This window comes from Scleropages formosus, chromosome 9, assembly GCF_900964775.1.
Source record: "Scleropages formosus chromosome 9, fSclFor1.1, whole genome shotgun sequence".
Classification (NCBI taxonomy): Eukaryota; Metazoa; Chordata; class Actinopteri; order Osteoglossiformes; family Osteoglossidae; genus Scleropages; species Scleropages formosus.
The window spans coordinates 4,632,900-4,651,822 of NC_041814.1; the positions used below are offsets into that span (position 1 = coordinate 4,632,900).

The window sequence follows — 18,923 nt, forward strand, 5'->3', positions numbered from 1 at the left end:
GCGAAAACTCGGTTAGACACAGGGAGAACATCCTACTCCACAATGACTTAACTGGATCCGACCCTTCACCCGAACAGCTACCCACTGCACCACCATACTGGCCTTAATCTACAAACTAATGTGCCAATAATGATTTATAAAATTATGAACACAAGTGAAATTATTCATGAAGTTTTTGAAAGAAAAACAGAAAATCTGTCTGTAATAAGATTTTTTTTTTTTTAACAGAACTGAAACATTTGTATAACCCACATGTAAATGCTTCAACTTCTATTTTTCCTGGGTATCTCCATTTTCAAGCCCAAATCTTCAGTTTTTAAAAACCAAGTAAATAGTGAAAATGTCATTATATACTTTTTGACCATGTACTACATTCTTGTGGCGTATGCAGCATGGCTCTCTTCAGAATGCATTTTGTAGCCAGAACATTTTTCCAGTTGTTAGTAATCTGTAATAATCCCTTTTTAGGAGCCCAAAGGCAGTTAGTATTTTTTCCATTTACTATTTCATATCGAAAACTGAAGTGTGATATTTGTAAACATGCTTTCCACGTTATCCATAGAATGGAAATTAGTGTTAACAGAAAATACTTGAGCAGGGAATATTTCAGTAATGAAAAGCCTTTACAGAACACCATCACAACTAAGAAAAAATGTCGGCCTAAAAGTTATTGAGAAAAGGAACAACTCTGGCTCCGGTTTTAACCAACCCACTGGATGGCGATATTTCTCCACAGTCAAAGTAGCGTTCCTTGAGGCTTTTCAAAATTGCATAATTCTTGCCCACGTGGACAACAGTCACGCAAAAGATGCGTCGCTTGCGAGGACTAAGGAGGGAATACCATGTGGGAAATCCATTCAAAATCTTATGTAAAGATATGAGAAACAAAAACGAATAAACAGCAGTTTAAAACCATGAAACCTCCATATTTTATTACAGTATTAACAAAATATCCCGTTACATCCAGTGTAATTTGAACCGTATAATATCCAGTTTGCATTTTATTCAGTGTAAATTGTATTATATGATGTACGTTTTGCAGAAAACCGTCTGCTAAATGAATAATAAATGTAAGGTCTGTGCAAAATAATAATGAAAAACTTTTGAACAGTTGGTGGTTTCAACCTTTTTGCAAATGAATTTCTACAATCTTGTACTTGGTAGCTGAAGTATAAGCGTATAGAAAAGGAAAAAAATATGAGATGTTAGCAATTCATTCGGTACGTCTGGTATGTTAATGCTCACAAATTCGATTTTATAAATTGGATTTTATATATGGTGCACTAAATTTTACGGCTGCACAACTGCTCCTGCGTCTTTTGTCTTTGTTGTACAAACGGTTCACTCAAAACGCATGTATTATAATTCTATACTCATTTTTGCACGTCATAATCGCGAGCACAGCAATCCCGTGTGATATCGAGAGTGATCTGAAACCGGTCCCTTGCAGACTATGCTGTTTGACGAGGTGTTTTCTAGCAATTCCCCCTTTCAGCCTGATGAAAACGAATAAACTTTGGCTATCTGTGATCCCCAACCTCTCCAGCGCGGTTTTTCCAGGCACACCGATAAGAACTTGCTCGGGCCGAACGTCTGCTAAGCGGTTCTCGCGACTCGTCAGGGACAGAACTACTAAGGTGTGTTTACAGCCTGAGACGATAGGTGTCAGCAAAACTCACCTAAACGGGGCACACAAAATGTAGGGACGCCTGGACTGAACTTTTCGCTCTCGTGGCGTTTACAGCTCGCGTCTGGCGTCCTTCAGTGTTGGCGATTATAAGAGCTTTCGTAAGAAACGGCGTCAGGTTACCATGGAGACGAAAGTGGCGCTAAATGAAGGTGGCGAGAAAATTAAATTTGCATGTGAATTCGTCAGCAGTCAGGCAGAACACTGGTTTGACTGACATTCTTTTATTGATTTTGAACTAATTTGGATGTGCTTGAAGGTAAGTTTAAATACAGTTCTGGTGTGTTACCACAGAGATCAAATTCAAATGAACGTTAGAAAAATATTTTAACTCTCCAATTTTCTATGCTTTATATAAATATTACATATCAGTAGTTAGAAAGTTATATTTCACTAGTGTTCTGAAAAATTCTACCTTTTATATTGGAACTGTTTTGTGTACTAAGGCAATTAATTTGCTCTTACTTCAGTGGTATAGCTTGTCAGGTATTTGGAAGACCAAAAACACTATTGATATTTCTCAAAGTAAAATTGAACCTGCATTCAAATTTATGGTGAAGTTGTGTAAAAGAGCACGGTGGCACAGTGAGTAGCGCTGCTGTCTCACAGCGCCTGGGTGGTGTGAGAGGATGTTGGTTAGATTCCCCTCTGTCTATGTGGAGTTTACATGTTCTCCCCATCTGTGTGGATTTCCTCCAGGTGTTCTGGTTTCCTCCCACAGTCCAAAGACATGCTGTTCAGGTTCACCCATAGTGACAGAGAGAGTGTGTTCCACTGATGTATGGATGAGTGACCCATTGTAAGTAGTGTATCTAGCAGTGGAAGTCACCTTGGTGAATAAGATGTGTGGGTTGATAACACTACATAGACTTCATTGGAAGTCGCTTTGGAGAAAAATGTCTGATAAATAAATAATGGTTAAATAATTATTTACATAATGGTAACTAACCTAAAAACATTTTCCTCAAGCAGTGCCCCTTATGCACATATTAAGTGTGCATAATAATCAGTTACCAAGCTTAAATGGCCATTAATAGATAACCACTCTCAGCATCTAGCTGCAAACTAATTCAACTACATCAATTTAATCTTGACGCTATTTCCATCTGTATGTGTCTGCCTGAGTTGCTGAGATATAGTCGTACATATTATGTACCATTTATTCCACCTTCTTGAAAATTCGTTTGTGCTCCTACCACCTTTGACTTTATTCTGCACCTCACATGCATCTGATGGAACATTCACATCAAATTCATGAGTAAATGTTCTTGGCCATTAAAATGATATCCTTAGAAAGAATGATCCGCTACATGAATTGATATCTGGGATGGGAAGCACATTCGGCTTGTCTTCACACTTGTTGGGAGCATAGTTCAATTAAATTGAATTACTTTTTCAAATGAGAAAACCAGCTTGGTGTGATGGTGTCGATTTATCACATCTTTTGGGTTGTCCATTCAGATGCTGGATCGAATTCTTAATCTCTATGGAGTTTGCATGTTCTAGTACTTGTGTGCATTTCCTCTGAATGTTGCTTACCTACTACAGCACAAAGATGTGTTTTAGGTTAATGTGGGGCCTCTAAATTGCTTGTAGTGTTCATGAGGGTGTGTGAGCATTTGATGGCCCTGGTACAAGACTTGTAATTTCTATGCCTCGAGCCCTGTGGTTGCTGGGGCTGGCTCTCTGGACCACTGCTACCCTGAGCTAGGGCAAGTGATTCACGATAATGAATAAATGAGGAAAACATAACTGCAGCCTGACATCTGACTTATTGTATGTTTTGAATCCAGTCTCAAAACAGTTGTTTTATACAGTTAATGATCATCTAGGATAGTAAATATATACTGGTACAGTCAGAGTACAGTGATCATAGGTTAGTAAAGCTCTTAGTGTTTCTTCAGTTATTTCCAAGGGCTGATGTAGTTTGCCAAAGGAACCTGTGTCAGCTGCAGAGTCTGACAAACCAGTATTGGTGTTTGTAGCAGCTGACCTGCAGTAACCCTGCACACACACTGGTGGGACACGTGGCAAATGAGCTCAAAGCCCCAACTGGATACTTTGTGCATTGATCAGTGCCGGAATCTTCTTAACTTCGTTTTAGCGGCAGTAATGGGGAGTAAACATGTAGAGGAAAGAAAGTTTAATTAAATTTACGTTATTCATTTGGCAAACGCTTTTCCTCCAAATCGATGTACATATGTTTATACTGTGCACATCGACTGATTTACATTTCTTCCTTAGAAAAGCCGTCATCATACAAATCTAATTTCTATCACTGCAGAGCTGTGTTAAAGTAGTATTCCATCACAGACGCGTGTCGAAAGATCCGATGCTTCCCGAGTGGCACATGCAGCGGAAAGTGAAGTAGCGCGGCCGGTCACATGACAGCGTGGCTCCAAGTTCCCACGTTCCGCACGCCCATTGGCCGAGCGTAGTCAGTCGATATGGGAAGGCGCGGGATGCGGTCACCGTGCTGTGTCAACCTGTGCATGGCTGTGTCGTACGAATATACAGTACCGCTTGTTACAGCCGTGCTCGTCAGCTAGATCCCCGATACACACGTGGAATGTTTGCACGCTGCATCTGGGCGTGTTCCCTTGTTTTCTAGTTATCTGTGCTTGCCTCAGGATCAAGTCAAGTTTTGAAATATCTTTGTTTACTGTACTCCCCAACAATCGCTTTCTCTTTCTTTAATAAACTGACGTAGTTGGGGACACAGCAGCAGTGTATGGTCTTTTTTTCATATTGTCGCGTACCCCCATGGACGTACTACAGACAGAATCAGGAGTCAGGGTAGCCAGAACATTTTATTGGCCACATATGTCTTCTCAGTTTTAGTATGTATGCTGCCGAAGCGCATAATGTCTTCTATTTTTTTTTCTGGATCACCAGCCCACTGCGTTCCAGAGCATTTGCTTGGCTATGCTGATTACCAGCCACATCCGGGCAGCTTCTGCTATCTGAGCGCCAGGGTTCCGTCCCCTCAAGACTTTGTCGTACGTAAAAACCATCTGCGGATCGATCTTCCTGCACAGGCTAGTCGCCAAACGCCAGACCTCCTGCACCAGGCATGTCCGAGAGTTTTGCTCTCGCCGCACTGGAGATGCAGACAGAGTGGGTGGCTGGTCAGTTTGTGCCTGTACAAGACTACTTTGACCAGCAACTTACTTTGTAGACAATGCCAGTTCAGTCTTGCAGATGGTGGTCAAGCTCCTTTGGCTGAATCCTGGCGTAAATGCCCTCGTTGAGCCCAAAAACTCGAGTTCCTCTCGATCAAGGCCTTATACAAGGTCCTGTGCTTAAGGAGGGTCTCCACCTCAATCCCGGCTGCTGTGGTCTTGCTCCACTTTACAGCGTGGCTGTAATGAGCGGGCCGTCGCAAGGCACCCCAAGCAGGACTCGAACCCCACATCCACCAGAGAGCAGGACCTGGTCCAACCCACCTCGCCACCACACCCCCCTTTAGAGAAAACACAGTTTGTGTATTACATTAAGAGAAAGAGACATGACTGCAAACGCATGACTCTTAAGTAAACCTAGTTTGCTTCTTTCCACTTTATGCACCAATGTTCATCGCATGAGTAGGTGCACAAAACAAAACAGTTGTTCAGCTTCTTATGCTGAATTGATCCAATAATAATTATCCAGCTGTATAATGGGCAAATAACTAAACTGATTAGCAGGCTTTTACAGAACTACATTTTCATTTATTTATTCAGCAGATGCTTTTCTCCAAAGCAACTTCCAATGAACTCTATGTAGTGCCCACACACCAAGGTGACTTACACTGCAAGATACATTACTTACAATTGGTCACTCATCATTAAAAATAACATTGGAAGTTGTTTGTTTTAGAGAAGAAAACATCAGATATATGTTGACAAAGTTATGTTTCAGTGTAGTTAATGTAAATTTTGCTTAATGTGGAAATTTACATTACTTGTATCGTAAGAAGAGATGTAAAACATTTTAATTGGTTAACCTGTAACTTAATGTTAATTTTGTTTTTTGTTTGTTCAAATATTGTAAGATTTGATTGTATTTCATAAGTAATAAGCTATGCATCAGAGAACACTAATGTGGAAAACTTTGGCCAGTGTGGTTTGAACACTTGTAGCTGTACTAGACGATATTAAGCTGTTGTAGAGTGTACCTTTTGTTTGATGTCAGTTATCCATTAGCTAGACTCAGATTTTTTTTCTTTGTTCATACCACAGATTACAGGTTAAATCGTCATCCCAACCACTGTTGGAGTTCTCCTTGTGAGACCTGTTCTGGTCTGGTCTGTCTCAGAAGATCTGCAATTGCCTATCAACGTGGGTTTCAGCCTCATATCCAGAGAGAAGATGGACCAAATTGGTATTGTTCATGAAGATACTCATAGTCTGGAGTACATCACAAGTGAAACATATGTGTCTACACCTAAAATATCAGGTCAAAGTGGTACTGCCTTGTACAGATCTACCAGCCACTGATCTGCCTCAAATGCATGGTGGACTCACTCAGATGGCTGAACATAGTTTTCATATAAATGGTAATGTAGGGAGTGCACTTGTAGCTGGAAACAAGGGGTGTCAAGCACTCAAGCAAATAATAGTAGAGAAATTGGCTATACCATAGCTTCTAGCATTAATATAAGCCCCAAAACACACCCCAGACTCATGTATAAACACATGCATCTTTTCCACCATACATCATATAACCCCCATTCTAAAAACCTTGAGATAGTATGGAAAATGTTAATAAAAACAAAAAGGAGTGATTTGTAAATTGGCTTTGACTTATATTCAAACAAAACCACTATTAAGACAAGGTATTTTAATGTTTTACTTAAACAGCTGCATTGTTTTTTAAAGATAGACATTTATTCTGAAATTTATGTCTGCAAAAAAGTTGGAACAGTCAAGTGTTTACCACTGTATAACATCACCATGTCTTTTAATAACACTTAAGTTGGTTAAGTTTAGCAAGCAGAATTTTCCCCCATTCATCCATTATAGAGGTCTTCAGCTGTGCAGTTGTACAGGGCCTTCATTGTTGTATTTTGCGCTACACTTTCTCAATCGGAGATCGGTGAGAACTGCAGGCAGGCCAATGTATTACCTGCACTCTCTGCTTACACAGCCATGCACTTGTAGTCTGGGCAGAATGTGGTTTGGTGTTGTCCTGCTGGAAAATGCAGGGATCTCCCTGGAAAAGATGGCATCTGGATGGCAGCATATGCTGCTCCAAAATTTGTACATAGCTTTCTACATTAATGGTGACCTCACAGAAGTGCATGTTACCCATGTCATGGGCAATGTGCCCTCACAGAAGTGCACGTTACCCATGTCATGGGCACTGACACACCCCCATACCATGACAGACACTGACTTTTGGACCTGATGCTGATTACAGCTTGGATGGTCCTTTTCCTCTTTGGCAGAAGACACAATGGCCGTTTTTTTTCCAGAAACTATTTTAAATGTTGACTCATCGGACCATAAAACACGATTCCACTGTGTTAATGTTCATCTCAGACCGAACCCAGAGAAGTGTGGACAGTGTTGATATATGGTTTCTGCTTTGCACAGTAAAACCTTAACTTGCACCTGTGGATGCAGCAGCAAATGGTGATGACTGACAAATGTTTACCGCAGTATTCCCAAGCTCATGTCCTGATATCCGTTACACACACGACAGCTTTTAAAACAATGACGTCTGAGGGATTGGAAATCACTCGCATTCGGAGGTGGTTTTTGGCCTTGTCCTTTACGCACCAAGGTTTCACCAGATTCCTTGAATCTTTTTATTACATTGTGGAGTGTAAAGGGTGAATTGCTCAAAACCCTACTGATGTGTCTTTGGGGAAAGTTTTTCTCAAAGTGCTGGAGTATTCGCTGATGCATCTGTTTACAAGTTGTTGAGCTTTGACCCATCATTGCTCTTAAAAGACTAGGCCTTTTTTGGAGGCTCCTTTTATACTGTAACACAATTGCCTCACCTGTTTCACATCACCTTGTTATTTCAAATTTTCACATTATTAGTACTAGACATTCCCAACTTTTTTGGAACATGTTGCAGACATCAATTTCAGAATAAATGTATATCTTCAAAATACAATGCAGTTGATTAGATGAAACATGTCACCTTGTGTCATGTTTTACACCTGTCAAACACCTTGTCTTTATATTGTTTTTGTTTGAATACTAGTCAAAGTAAATTTACAAATCACTCCTTTTTGTTTTTATTAGCATTTTCCATACTGTCCCAACTTTTTTGGAATTTGGGTTGTACAATACAGGACAAAAAGTTGCATTATTTATCTGGGATGGTTATGTGCTACTGTCTAGGAAGTTCCAAAAGGCTGACCTTATATTCCAAAATTAATTTAGACTTCTGTGCAGTTCAAATGTTTTTTTTTTTGTGGAAAAACCACTGGTAACGCTGGTGTCAAACACATTTGTAGAGGGTACTTCCTGTGTGAACGACAGCAGATAAAATACTTTTTCTTGTAAAATGTAAGAGTAATCATCCTATCTTCTATAACATAAACAAAAGCACAGCTTGGGTTGTCATGTGACAAGACTATGGAGTGGAATAAATCAAAATTTATTTGTTCAAGTGCTTTGAATAGTTGAATGAACATCATTCTAGTAATTTCCAAATTTTTAAATTTGAAGTGACTAATTGGCACCAGGCTAAAAATGTTAGGTACATATTTGTGTGGAAAAGCTTTAACTGAGGTAATTTATTATCTTACTGGTAATCAGACATTCTTAATAAAGAGCTGCCCTTTTTTAGGTTCAGCCAGAATATACTCCCTCAGCCTTCCAGCTGTTTCCTCCAGCTGCTCTGCACTCAAAGCTGAGAGGAAACTGGCAGTTTTCTGTTGCCACCAAAGCCTTACTACCGATGTCCTAAAAACAATGACACAGAATCGTCAACTTTTTCACATGATTCATCCTGATCCATAGCGGTGCATAATAGCCTCTTTATACATTTTGAGGCATTTGAGATTCTTTACCAGTGGCATGAGGCAATAATTCTGTTACATATATTTTAATTTGTCACACATGTGGCAGTTCCCTGCCTTTCTGAGCTCTGTGAAGTTGGCCCCCCTGCAAACAGCCGATTTGTGCCATTTAAACCGCGATTCTACCTTCTTTAGTTCTGACGATAAAAATGCTTGTTTATATGGCAGGTGACGTCACTCCAGCCTCCGTACAATGCCACAGATACTCGAATCTGGGCTCATTCATTTCTGCTACATTTGTACCGTTCAAACCGCGATCCCAGCTCTTCTAGTTTTAAGTTTCAAGTTTATTGTCATAGATACAAGTACCATGTACATGTATCATGAAAATCTTCCTGAATGCTTCTCCACAGACTATGGACAAAGACAACAGAAACACTGCACAAACAAAACGACAATGACAGTGAGTAGTGTAACAGCACTAGCAATAAATAATGGTAACAGTAGTAACAATAATGCCAGTTGACAGTCAGAGAACTCAGAATGAAAGAATGAGAATGCTTAAAAGTGGCAGTGTAATTTACCAATGTGCTTGGGTGGAGCAGTCCAACTCCAGTTACTAAAGGTAGCATATTGGTTAGTGTTGTATACTCTTACAGCAGTGGGGTGAAAGCTGTTCCTGTACCTAGCTGTGCGGGTTTGAATAGACCTAAGCCGTTTTGCAGATGGTAGGGAAGAGAAGAGTGCCCGTGCGGGGTGACTATGATCTCTCATGATGCACATTGTCTTTCTGAGGCAGCGTGTGGTGCAGGTGTCCTGTACTGCTGGTAGCTGTGTATTGATTTCCTGAGCCGTTTTGACCACCCTCTGTAGGGCTTTCTTGTCCTGTATGGAGCAGCTGCAACCCCAGGATGTAATGCACCCTGTGAGGACGAACTCCACAGCACACCTGTAGAAAGTGGTGGGGACTGTAGTGGACATCCTGGCTTCCTTCAGACGCCTGAGGAAGTGGAGGCATTGATTGGGCCTTTTTGATGGTTGATGCTGTGTGCTCAGTCCATGTGAGTTTGGCAGTGAGGGTGACTCCGAGGAATTCGAAGCTGTTGACCCTCCCTACAGCATCCCCTCCCATATAGGTAGGTGCCTGAACCGTATCCTGTTTCCTGAAGTCAAACACCAACTCCTTAGTTTTACTGACATTGAGAGACGGGTTGTTCCTCCGGTCCCAGCTCTTCTACTTTATACATTTACATTTATTCATTTAGCAGATGCTTTTTTCCAAAGTGACATACATCTCAGAGAAATAAAATTTGTGCATTACATTAGGAGAAAGGGAGTCATAGTTGCAGACGTGTGATTCTTAAGGAAAGTTAGTTTCTTTCCACTATATGCGCCAGTGTTCATTACACGAGTAGTTGCACAAAACTTAAGCGAATCCTGATCACCTTCTCACAATTTTTTTTTAAAATGGATCCGTGAAGTTGGCACAAACCGGCACAAATGTAGCACTAACGAAAAATGTGTTTCTCTTTATTTGTGCTGTTCGTAGGGGTCCAAATTCACAGATAAGTAAAGTAAAAGACGTGGAACCACAGTTGGAACAGCACAAATCAACACCATTCAGACTGCAATATTAGACATTAAAATACAACATTTCAAATGATGAATCAGGTAAGATGTCCTCAAATTTCATGAATTTCAACAAAATAAAAAAAAATGCTTTTGTTGTTAGAATATTGCTTATTTCGATTAAAATAAGTTTACATAGCTTACACTTTAAAGAGCAAAATATTTGGTTGGTTAGTTAAGGGGTGGATAAGTACATTCTCACAGCAGGACCACACCTGAGGGCTCTACCAGTCTAGATTTGTAAGAGTTATGTTCCCGTACATTATCTGATTCACCCTTTGAGTGAAGAGCACTATCTACAGTGCTGTGAAAAAAAGTATTTAACCCTATCCTGATTTCTTGTTTTTGTGTACATCTCATACTAATTTTAGATCTTCAAATGAAATACATAAAACAAAGGCTACCTGCGTAAACACAGAATACAGTTTTGAAGTTTTATTGAAGCCAGAAAAAAAGTTGTCCAACACCTATCACCCATGTGAAAAACTTAATTGCCCCCTTAAAATCTGGTTGTGCCACCTTTAGCAGCAATACTGCAACCAAACGCTTCTGATAACTGGAGATCAGTCTTTCACAGCGCTGGGGTAGAATTTTGGCCTACTTTTTTGCAGAACTGCTTTAGTTCAGCCACATTGGGGGGTTTTCCAGCATGAACCGTCCATTTAAGGTCCTTCCACAGCATCTCAATTGAGTTCAAGTCAGGACTTCGACTAGGCCACTGCAAAGCTTTAATTTAGCTTTTTTTGAGTCATTCAGAGGTGAACTTACTCCTATGCTTTTGATCATTGTCTTGCTGCATAGTCCAGTTGCGCTTCAGTTTCAGCTTATGGACTGAAGACCGAACAGTTTCCTTTAGGATTTTCTGGTAGAGAGCAGAATTTGTATTTTCAATATTTATTGGAAGTTGCCCAGGCCCAGGAGCAGCAAAGCATCCCCACAGCATTATACTGCCACCACCGTGCTTGACAGTAGTTATGATGTTCTTTTTGTGGAATTTGTTGCCCGGTTTACACTGGGCAGGGGGTGCGGTGGCGCAGTGGGTTGGACCACAGTCTTGCTCTCCGGTGGATCTGGGGTTCGAGTCCCGCTTGGGGTGCCTTGCGACGGACTGGCGTCCCGTCCTGGGTGTGTCCCCTCCCCCTCCGGCCTTACGCCCTGTGTTGCCGGGTAGGCTCCGGTTCCCCATGACCCCGTATGGGACAAGCGGTTCTGAAAGTGTGTGTGTGTGGGTTTACACTGGATGTAACAGGCCCCCTGTCTTCCAAGTAGTTCCACTTTCAACTCATCAGTTCACAGAATATTCTCCCAAAAGATTTGAGGATCGTCAAGGTGTGTTTTGGCAAAATTCAGATGAGCCTTTATGTTCTTCTGGGTTAGCAGTGGTTTTTGCCTTGCTTCTCTTCCATGGATATCATTTTTGCCTAGTGTCTTTCTGATAGTGGAGCAATGAACAGTGACTGTTACGCAAGAGAGGCCTGTAGTTCCTTCGATGTTGTCCTTGGCTCTTTTGTGACTTCCTGGATGAGTTGTCACTGTGCTTTTGGTGGAATTTTGGAAGGTCAGCCACTTCCGGGAAGGTTCCCTGCTGTGCCAAGTTGTTTTCATTTGGAGATAATGGTTCTTACTGTGCTAGCTTTGTAACCCTTCCCAAACTGATGTAGTTCACTCACCTTCATCATCATCATCATCACCAACATTATTATTATTATTATTATTATTATTATTATTATTTCTGGAATTGCTTTGAACTTTGGTATAGTGTGTTACTGGGTAAGACCTTTTAACTCACTTCATGCTGTTGAAAAAGTTATATTTAAGTGTTGATTTGATTGAACAGGGCTGGCAGTAATCAGGCCTGGTTGCTTCTAGTCCAGCTGAACCCCATTATGAATGCAGTTTCAAAGATTTGGGGAAATCTGCTATGGGGGCAAATACATTTTCACACAGGCCCAGTTGGTATTGGATAATTTTTTGTTTCAATAAATAACATTATCATGTAAAAACTGTATTTTGTGTTTACTCAGGTTGCCTTTGTTTTGTGTTAGATTTAGTTTTAATTTCTGAAACAGTTTAGTATGAGATATACACAAAGACAGAAGAAATTTGGAAGGGGCACATACTTTTTCACAGCACTGTAGGCTACACACACACTTTCTGAACCGCTTGTCCCATACGGGGTCGCGGGGAACCGGTGCTTAACCCGGCAACTCAGAGCGCAAGGCTGGAGGGGGAGGGGACACACCCAAGACTGGACGCCAGTCTGTCGCAAGGCACCCCAAGTGGGACTCGAACTCCAGACCCACCGGAGAGCAGGACCTGGTCCAACCCACTCTGCCACTGCACCCCCCATACTGTAGGCTACAGAAGGTGTGTATAACATTGTTTGCTTGTTTATATTCTAACTCTGAAAGTCTGTTTTAGTTCTTATAAATACTCATTACACTGATTAACATAATAGATTTATTGCAGCACAGCTGGTGTGTGATGCACTTTGTGGTTTTTGACTGTTTTTGAAGGCAACATAACATAAGTCACATGATGAATGGATGATTGCTTGTCATTTGATTTTATGACCTTAAAATAACATGATACAGTTCCTGTCACTTCACTTGTTGCGTGGATCACCAGGCTTCTTTTGTCCTACAGTAACCCTAGAATACTGTATCTGGATTGGCTGTGATACTCATGTGAGATAGAAGCTAATGTTTGGGGTGCCCTCGGGAGAACGGCATGTGTAGCGTACTGGGAGATCCCTCCCACCGCCTGCATCCTATTGGCTAAGGAGCATGACCATATATGGGCGGAGAGTATTGTGGTGTGAGGCCTACTGCCCAATGAGGGTAGCCTTTCACCAGCCAGCAGCTCAGAAATTTGGAGGAGTGGGTGTGGCCACGGGGGGAAGGGTAGAGTCTGGCGTTTGAAAATCAATGTGTGCCACGCGATTGTAAAGCGAGTGAGCGCACCGCACATATCTGTGTCTGCAGTGTGACTGAGAAAAGCGACCGGCAGCTGCCTAAACTTGCTCTGTAGGAAGAGGTGACCGAAAATTTAGAAAACTTCTGGAACAAAGATGCTCTGTAAGTCTGAATTCAGTCCTGTAAAGAACCGAGAATCTAATCTTTATTGCTGTTTTGTCTTGACCGGCGTACAAGCAGCAGCTCCTGGCCAGAACTCGAATATATGATATATTATATTGTGTGTAATGCTTTAGGTTTGTACTTTGTGGGTTGTTCTGTGATCTCTTAACATGAAGAATATGAGACACCCTAATTTGGGCAGAATATCATATCATATGAGACTTAACTTAAGATGTGTGGGATCTGAGACAGTGTTACTACTCAGAGCTGTAGCATTTTTGGTTCTTGGAAGATTATCGAATGCATGTCAGCTGGCATCGCATCAGGACTAGGAGTGTTCCTGCCCAGATGGCGGACCTGTGGGAGGGGTCCGTTTCATTCATGAGGGCTGACAGGATGGAGAGCCCATGAAAACCCCCTGCATAATGTGAGGGCTGGTCCATGTCACCACCACGGATAGCAATTCAAGGGTGTGTGCTTCAGAATGGTAGGGTGTGGCTGTGTTAAGAAAGGTGGTCCCATCACAGATTGTCAGTCTGGGGATGTGCTGTGGCCACTGTGGGGATGTGCTGTGGCCACAGGCACCTCCCAGTCACTGTCACTGCCTCTTTCCACCAACCAGCCAGACACTGAGTGCTGGAACCTGATTCAGCCCACTGTGTCAGCAGCACAGAAGCTGAAAAACATAGGTTGATGCCTGCAATGTTGTTTTTAAGAATGAAATTGCACCACTGCATGAGTGCAGTACTCCATAGGGTATTTACAGTGTGTACTGTTAGAATTCAATTCATTTTTATAGAGTGCTCTTCTCACGCAGTGACACAGAGCAATTTAACACAGGCATAACAGAACACATTAATTGTGCTCTCTGATATTTAAGCATGCAATAAATTGCTCCACGGGGATGAGGATGACACTATTGTTGCTGTCGAACGAGGGAGGGGAGAGAAGCATCAGTCACCATTGTGTATTGTGTGAGTCGCAGCTGGGAGCACTAGGGACTTATGGGATTTAATGAGGTTGCGGTGGGGTGGAGTTGCTGGGTTGCAGGACCACACCAGGAAATGAGGGGAGAGTTGTTGGGGAGAAATGTTGACAATGAATTATGAGGGAATTACAGGTAGGTTTTAATAAAACCTTTAGAAATATTAGGTTGTGAAATCACACATTAAGCAGGGGATGATAAATTAAAAGTGTATTTTTAGGAAGCACTGTGTAGCTGAGATAGTTTCTTCAGCAAGGTGTACTGCATGATTCTTTCCCGGCCTTTTGTGAAATACCAGAGCTGACAGCATTGGCAGAAAAACCTTGGCAATGCAGATGTAAGGAAATAACTTCATATTAGAAGGTGGAGTTTAGGCGTTTGAGGAATGTGAGCACGTCCATCTGAGAGCCGCTTCATATTCTCCCTGCATTTCCACAGCTACAGGGGCCAACAATGAATGTAGTGCTCAAAAATTAAAATGAGCTCACTCAAGCAGAGGTGCTGAGAAATGCAGGTCCTGACTCTGCAGGGGTTAGCTTTGAGGACCATGTAGTTTATTAATATGTTAATAAATACATTTATGGTGAGATCCTCCAAAGAAGTACACAGGAATTTTTGTATTGCACAGCTGGAGAGAATGCATTTTGAGTCCTTGTGTTTAGACAGTAATCTCCCACATCCAGTTTCCTAAAGATACTGGAAGAATGTGTTAAAGGTTCAAAGCAGGGTGTCGTCATTCCATGACTCTTCTATTTTATCTAGAGGTGTCCAGGGTATTGCCACCAGCCATGCTGTATAGGACTGCTGCAGCGTTTCCTTCCCAGGTCTTTGAAATAAGTGTGGTAAAATGTGTGTAATGAGGATGCCAGACGGTAATCCCAGGTGAAGCTCATGAAGACGGAAGTTGTCCTGGTGATGATCTGAGAAGTGTGCTTCATTCCAGCCCTCTGAGTTTTTGTTCTTTCCTCATTTTACTTGTTTCTTTTTACAGCCTAGTTGTAACATAAACCCCAAGCAGTATCAGAACCATCAGTCTACAGTAAGTCAGTAATGGCAATGTTCCAGCATGGCCTGTACAAGGACTGTTATTCCTGCCGCACATGGGTTTGTTTGCCAGAGGGGAATTTGGGGTTCCAGACACTGTAATATTAACCCTCCCGCACACAGTTACTGTCATAATTAGGGTCCAGGAAGTGTGCTGTGTGCATGCTTTGCTGTTTGCCACAGGGCTAGCGGATCAGCTGTGGGGTGGCAAACTATTGCCTACACAGCTGTGGGCACCAATCTATAATAAAAGTGGTTGAATGAGCGCTCCCTCAGAGCTTCCGAATCTTATTCAGCATTTAAGAAAAATCTCCAAACATCTTTCAGACCTACTTCTCTTCCAGTTATAAATTTGCATCCCATCATCAGTCAGGCTTGCCTTTGCGTTTCCCATCAATCTCGGCTCCTGTAAGCAACGTCTTTGTGGGGCAAAAAATATCAGACTGTGGTTCCACAGTTGCATGTCTGTATCGAATGGTTTTCGTCTGTTGGTGGAAATGCACTTTTTCTACTGTACACATCACTTTGGTGGGAAAAACATTTGGTAAATGAACAAATGTAACTAATAACCAAATGAGATCTTTCTCAAGCTGGGCCATTCATGCCACATTGCATGGCCTTGTACAGTACAGCTGGGGGTTTCAAAACTGGTTAAAATGTCTAACCAACAATGCAAATGAATGACCTTTAAAAAGGGGCATGTCTTATATTAAAATACACCACGTGTCCTGTTTGCCAAGATCATTAAATGGTGTTTCTTTTGCAACATATGGGTATGCTGGCAAAGGCTTTTACTTTATTTGACATTCTCACTGACTGTCTGGCAGCTGTTGAGAATCTCCCCTCTTGTCCTTTAGAAGATGAGTAATTTAAAATGACACATCCTGAGATTTTGAATAATCCCATCTTCCACAAGCATCATAACAGGGCATTTTCTCTGTTATAAAAGTGGGTGGCACTCTGCCAACTCTTGTTTTTCATTTTGCGCCCCCCCCCCGCCCGTGTGTGCGCCACTCAGATATGGGCGTGTGGTGTATATTCCAGAGTTCTGGTGTACCCAAAAGGAGCCTATGGGCTGACTGACTGTCTGATTTGGCACAATGTTATTCTGAGTAGGTGTTAGCATGGTCATTAACCAGAGACTCATGTTTTCAGTCTGACATCACTTGATGTTTTCTTGACAGGTTAGAGTCCCCTTTAATTCTGCTTGTCAAGTCTGTGTCAACCCAAAGTTAGCCCCAAAGCTCTTACTCCAATGTGCTCTGTAGGAATTGACATACCTGTCAGGTTTACTGACATTGTTTGTACCATGTCCCCTAGTGACTGAGTGCGAGACCTCGGCCATGCCGTCCACTGCGGTGATGACCCCGCCCATCGATCTCAGCTGCCCGCAGACCTGCAGCTCTGACAATGCTACGTCCCTGGAAGACATTGCTGTGGACTCAAAGTACGTTCATGGGCTGTCAAATCGCTACCAGTCAGCTCATCCACAACCTGTATTAACAAACTTAATAGAAAAGACATCCAAAATTTTACAACGGGAAATGAGGAGAATTTTATTTTTATGTACAATTCTTTTCATCAACAAAGTGACACGGAGCATGGCACGAGCTGGGCACGAGTTACAGAAGTGATGCAAAAAATAAATTGCGAACAAGTAACTAAGAGATCCAGTGTATCTGAGGAAAAAACACAAAAAATAAAAGAACAGAAAGAAAAATAAACCTCTGGGGTTCAAGGGCCAGTGGCTGCCCAGCCCTCCTGGGTAATTTTCAGTGAAAGTGCATACATGCAGAAACCACAAACAGGGCTTGTCTTTCTTGGTCTTGAGGTCAACACCATGTTATTAGTGACATATTAGCCAGTCTTCATATTCTTAACCTCTAGAGTATGGATTCCTATCCTAGGGCCCATGGAATCCTTGGGAATCTGTGAATGGACTTTTCAGGGTCTATGAAGCACAGATGTGCTTTAACAATAGCATTGTTTAACTCAAGTTTAAAAAAGTAACAGCGATTTTACTGCTGTTTATGACATAATTGTGATATATAAATTGAGTGTAGTTTTTTTTCCTCTGAATTTTTGGACATGTTTCCACAAGGGATTCTTAGTGTTCATCACATTCTTAAAGGGGTTCATGGCCTTGAAAAGGTTACAAATCTCTGTTTTAGAGTGTGTTTGTGGAGAAACGCCCAGTAGTTATAACCTATTTGTTTGCAAACAAAATTAAAATACTTTTTAGCCAAGGGTCAGAAAGGTGAAGGGAAATACACCATACAGGGAGATATTTAATTATTTGGTAGTAGCTGAACAGGTAACCTGTCCATGTCATGGCAAATCCCAAGGGGGAAGATGGTTATGAGTGTGCTTGTGATTTCCCCTAGTGAGTCATCTGAAGAGGAACTGCCCTGCGAGAGGGAGGAACACGGTGGGGCGCGAGCCATCCATGACATCCAGGTCCTTACCAGAACACAAGACACAGAAACACAATCAGGTGAGTTTTTGTACAGGAACACTTTTTGCCAAGTGCAATTGGCTGTGTTTGCCCTTATTGCACAGGAAGTGTTCAGGAGGAAGTCACAAAAGTTGGTCTTGTAGTGCAAGGAGGAGCAAACTTCCCCTTCCTATCTGCGCTGGCACAGAGCGAGGCCCTTTTCAATTGGCTGTTGTCATTTCTTGAACACAGGGGTTGTGAGTGCATGCTCATTTCTTCCTTTTGCATATTCAGAGTCACAGGCAAATTGCCCCATAAAAATACAGAACAGCAAATAGACTTTGTATGTCTCAGTAGTAGCACAGTGTTGACCTTTCTTTTCCTGCCATGAGAACCAAGAGGGCTCTTGGAACTCAAATGCTTGAAAATCAAAGTCAAATTCTGAAGAACGATCTGTCAAGTCATTCTTGGTCTTTTGTGTTAAAGTTAGGATATGTGACACATGGTCACAGCACACCCTCCAGTGCTGTTGGGTAGAAACACCAAATCAGAGACTGCAACATGGAAGAAGGCAGGCAGTAAATGAGTGAAGTGACTTTATACATATGCAGTAGCTTATTGAGTTGGAGCTCATGGAAAGGTTCAAAATCTCAGACTACGCTAACAGGCCGCTTTATTAGTTACATGTAGTTAGTAGGACCTTTTTACTTCTTGATCAAAATGAGTTAAGCACCAAGATGCTATGCTCATTCCAAAGGGTTTGTGGGCTATGCCTGCTTAACAGCTTCACACAGTTTTTGCAGCTTTTTTGGCAACACATTTATTCTGCTAACATTGATTTATCTCATCCAAATGATACTAACTTCAGCTATAAGGATTCTGCAGGTCATTGGAGTAAAGCAAAGATTTGCTGTGTTTGTAGAGCTGTATGTGTAAGTGGCCAGTGAGTGTAAATCAGTGTTCGGCAAGCGGTGGGTGGCTCCACCCTAGGCACGCGTGTTTGCAAAGATGCAGTGACACACTGAGGTTTATGTGACTCCCACCGTGTCACACGTTCTGGTTGAAAAGGGCTGCCTGCATGTGACCCCCCACAACCCACATGCAAGAAT

The 18,923-nt window shown here is 41.9% G+C and overlaps 2 protein-coding genes across 10 annotated transcripts in view; one reads left to right on the forward strand and one right to left on the reverse strand.

Annotated features, from left to right (window-relative positions):
• rfx2 (regulatory factor X, 2 (influences HLA class II expression)) overlaps positions 1–1,780 on the reverse strand; it is a 37,062-nt gene extending 35,282 nt beyond the window's left edge. For 2 of the 3 annotated variants that reach the window (XM_018728158.2, XM_018728159.2), the window contains exon 1: positions 1,680–1,779. The gene's annotated coding sequence lies outside the window, so the exon portion shown is untranslated. Of the gene's footprint in view, positions 1–1,679 lie in introns of all 3 variants that reach the window. The other variant, XM_018728162.2, reaches the window with a different exon arrangement.
• The window catches only part of acsbg2 (acyl-CoA synthetase bubblegum family member 2), a 37,893-nt gene that overhangs the window by 2,158 nt on the left and 16,812 nt on the right, over positions 1–18,923 (forward strand). For 2 of the 7 annotated variants that reach the window (XM_029254725.1, XM_029254726.1), the window contains exons 2-4: positions 5,908–6,049; positions 16,701–16,827; positions 17,765–17,874. In XM_029254725.1, coding sequence (XP_029110558.1) covers positions 6,037–6,049; positions 16,701–16,827; positions 17,765–17,874 — 250 coding nt within the window. In that variant the 5' untranslated portion in view covers positions 5,908–6,036. Of the gene's footprint in view, positions 1–1,869; positions 1,947–4,582; positions 4,687–5,907; positions 6,050–9,706; positions 9,782–10,166; positions 10,317–13,183; positions 13,352–16,700; positions 16,828–17,764; positions 17,875–18,923 lie in introns of those variants that run through there. The other 5 variants (XM_029254724.1, XM_029254723.1, XM_029254728.1 and 2 more) reach the window with 5 other exon arrangements.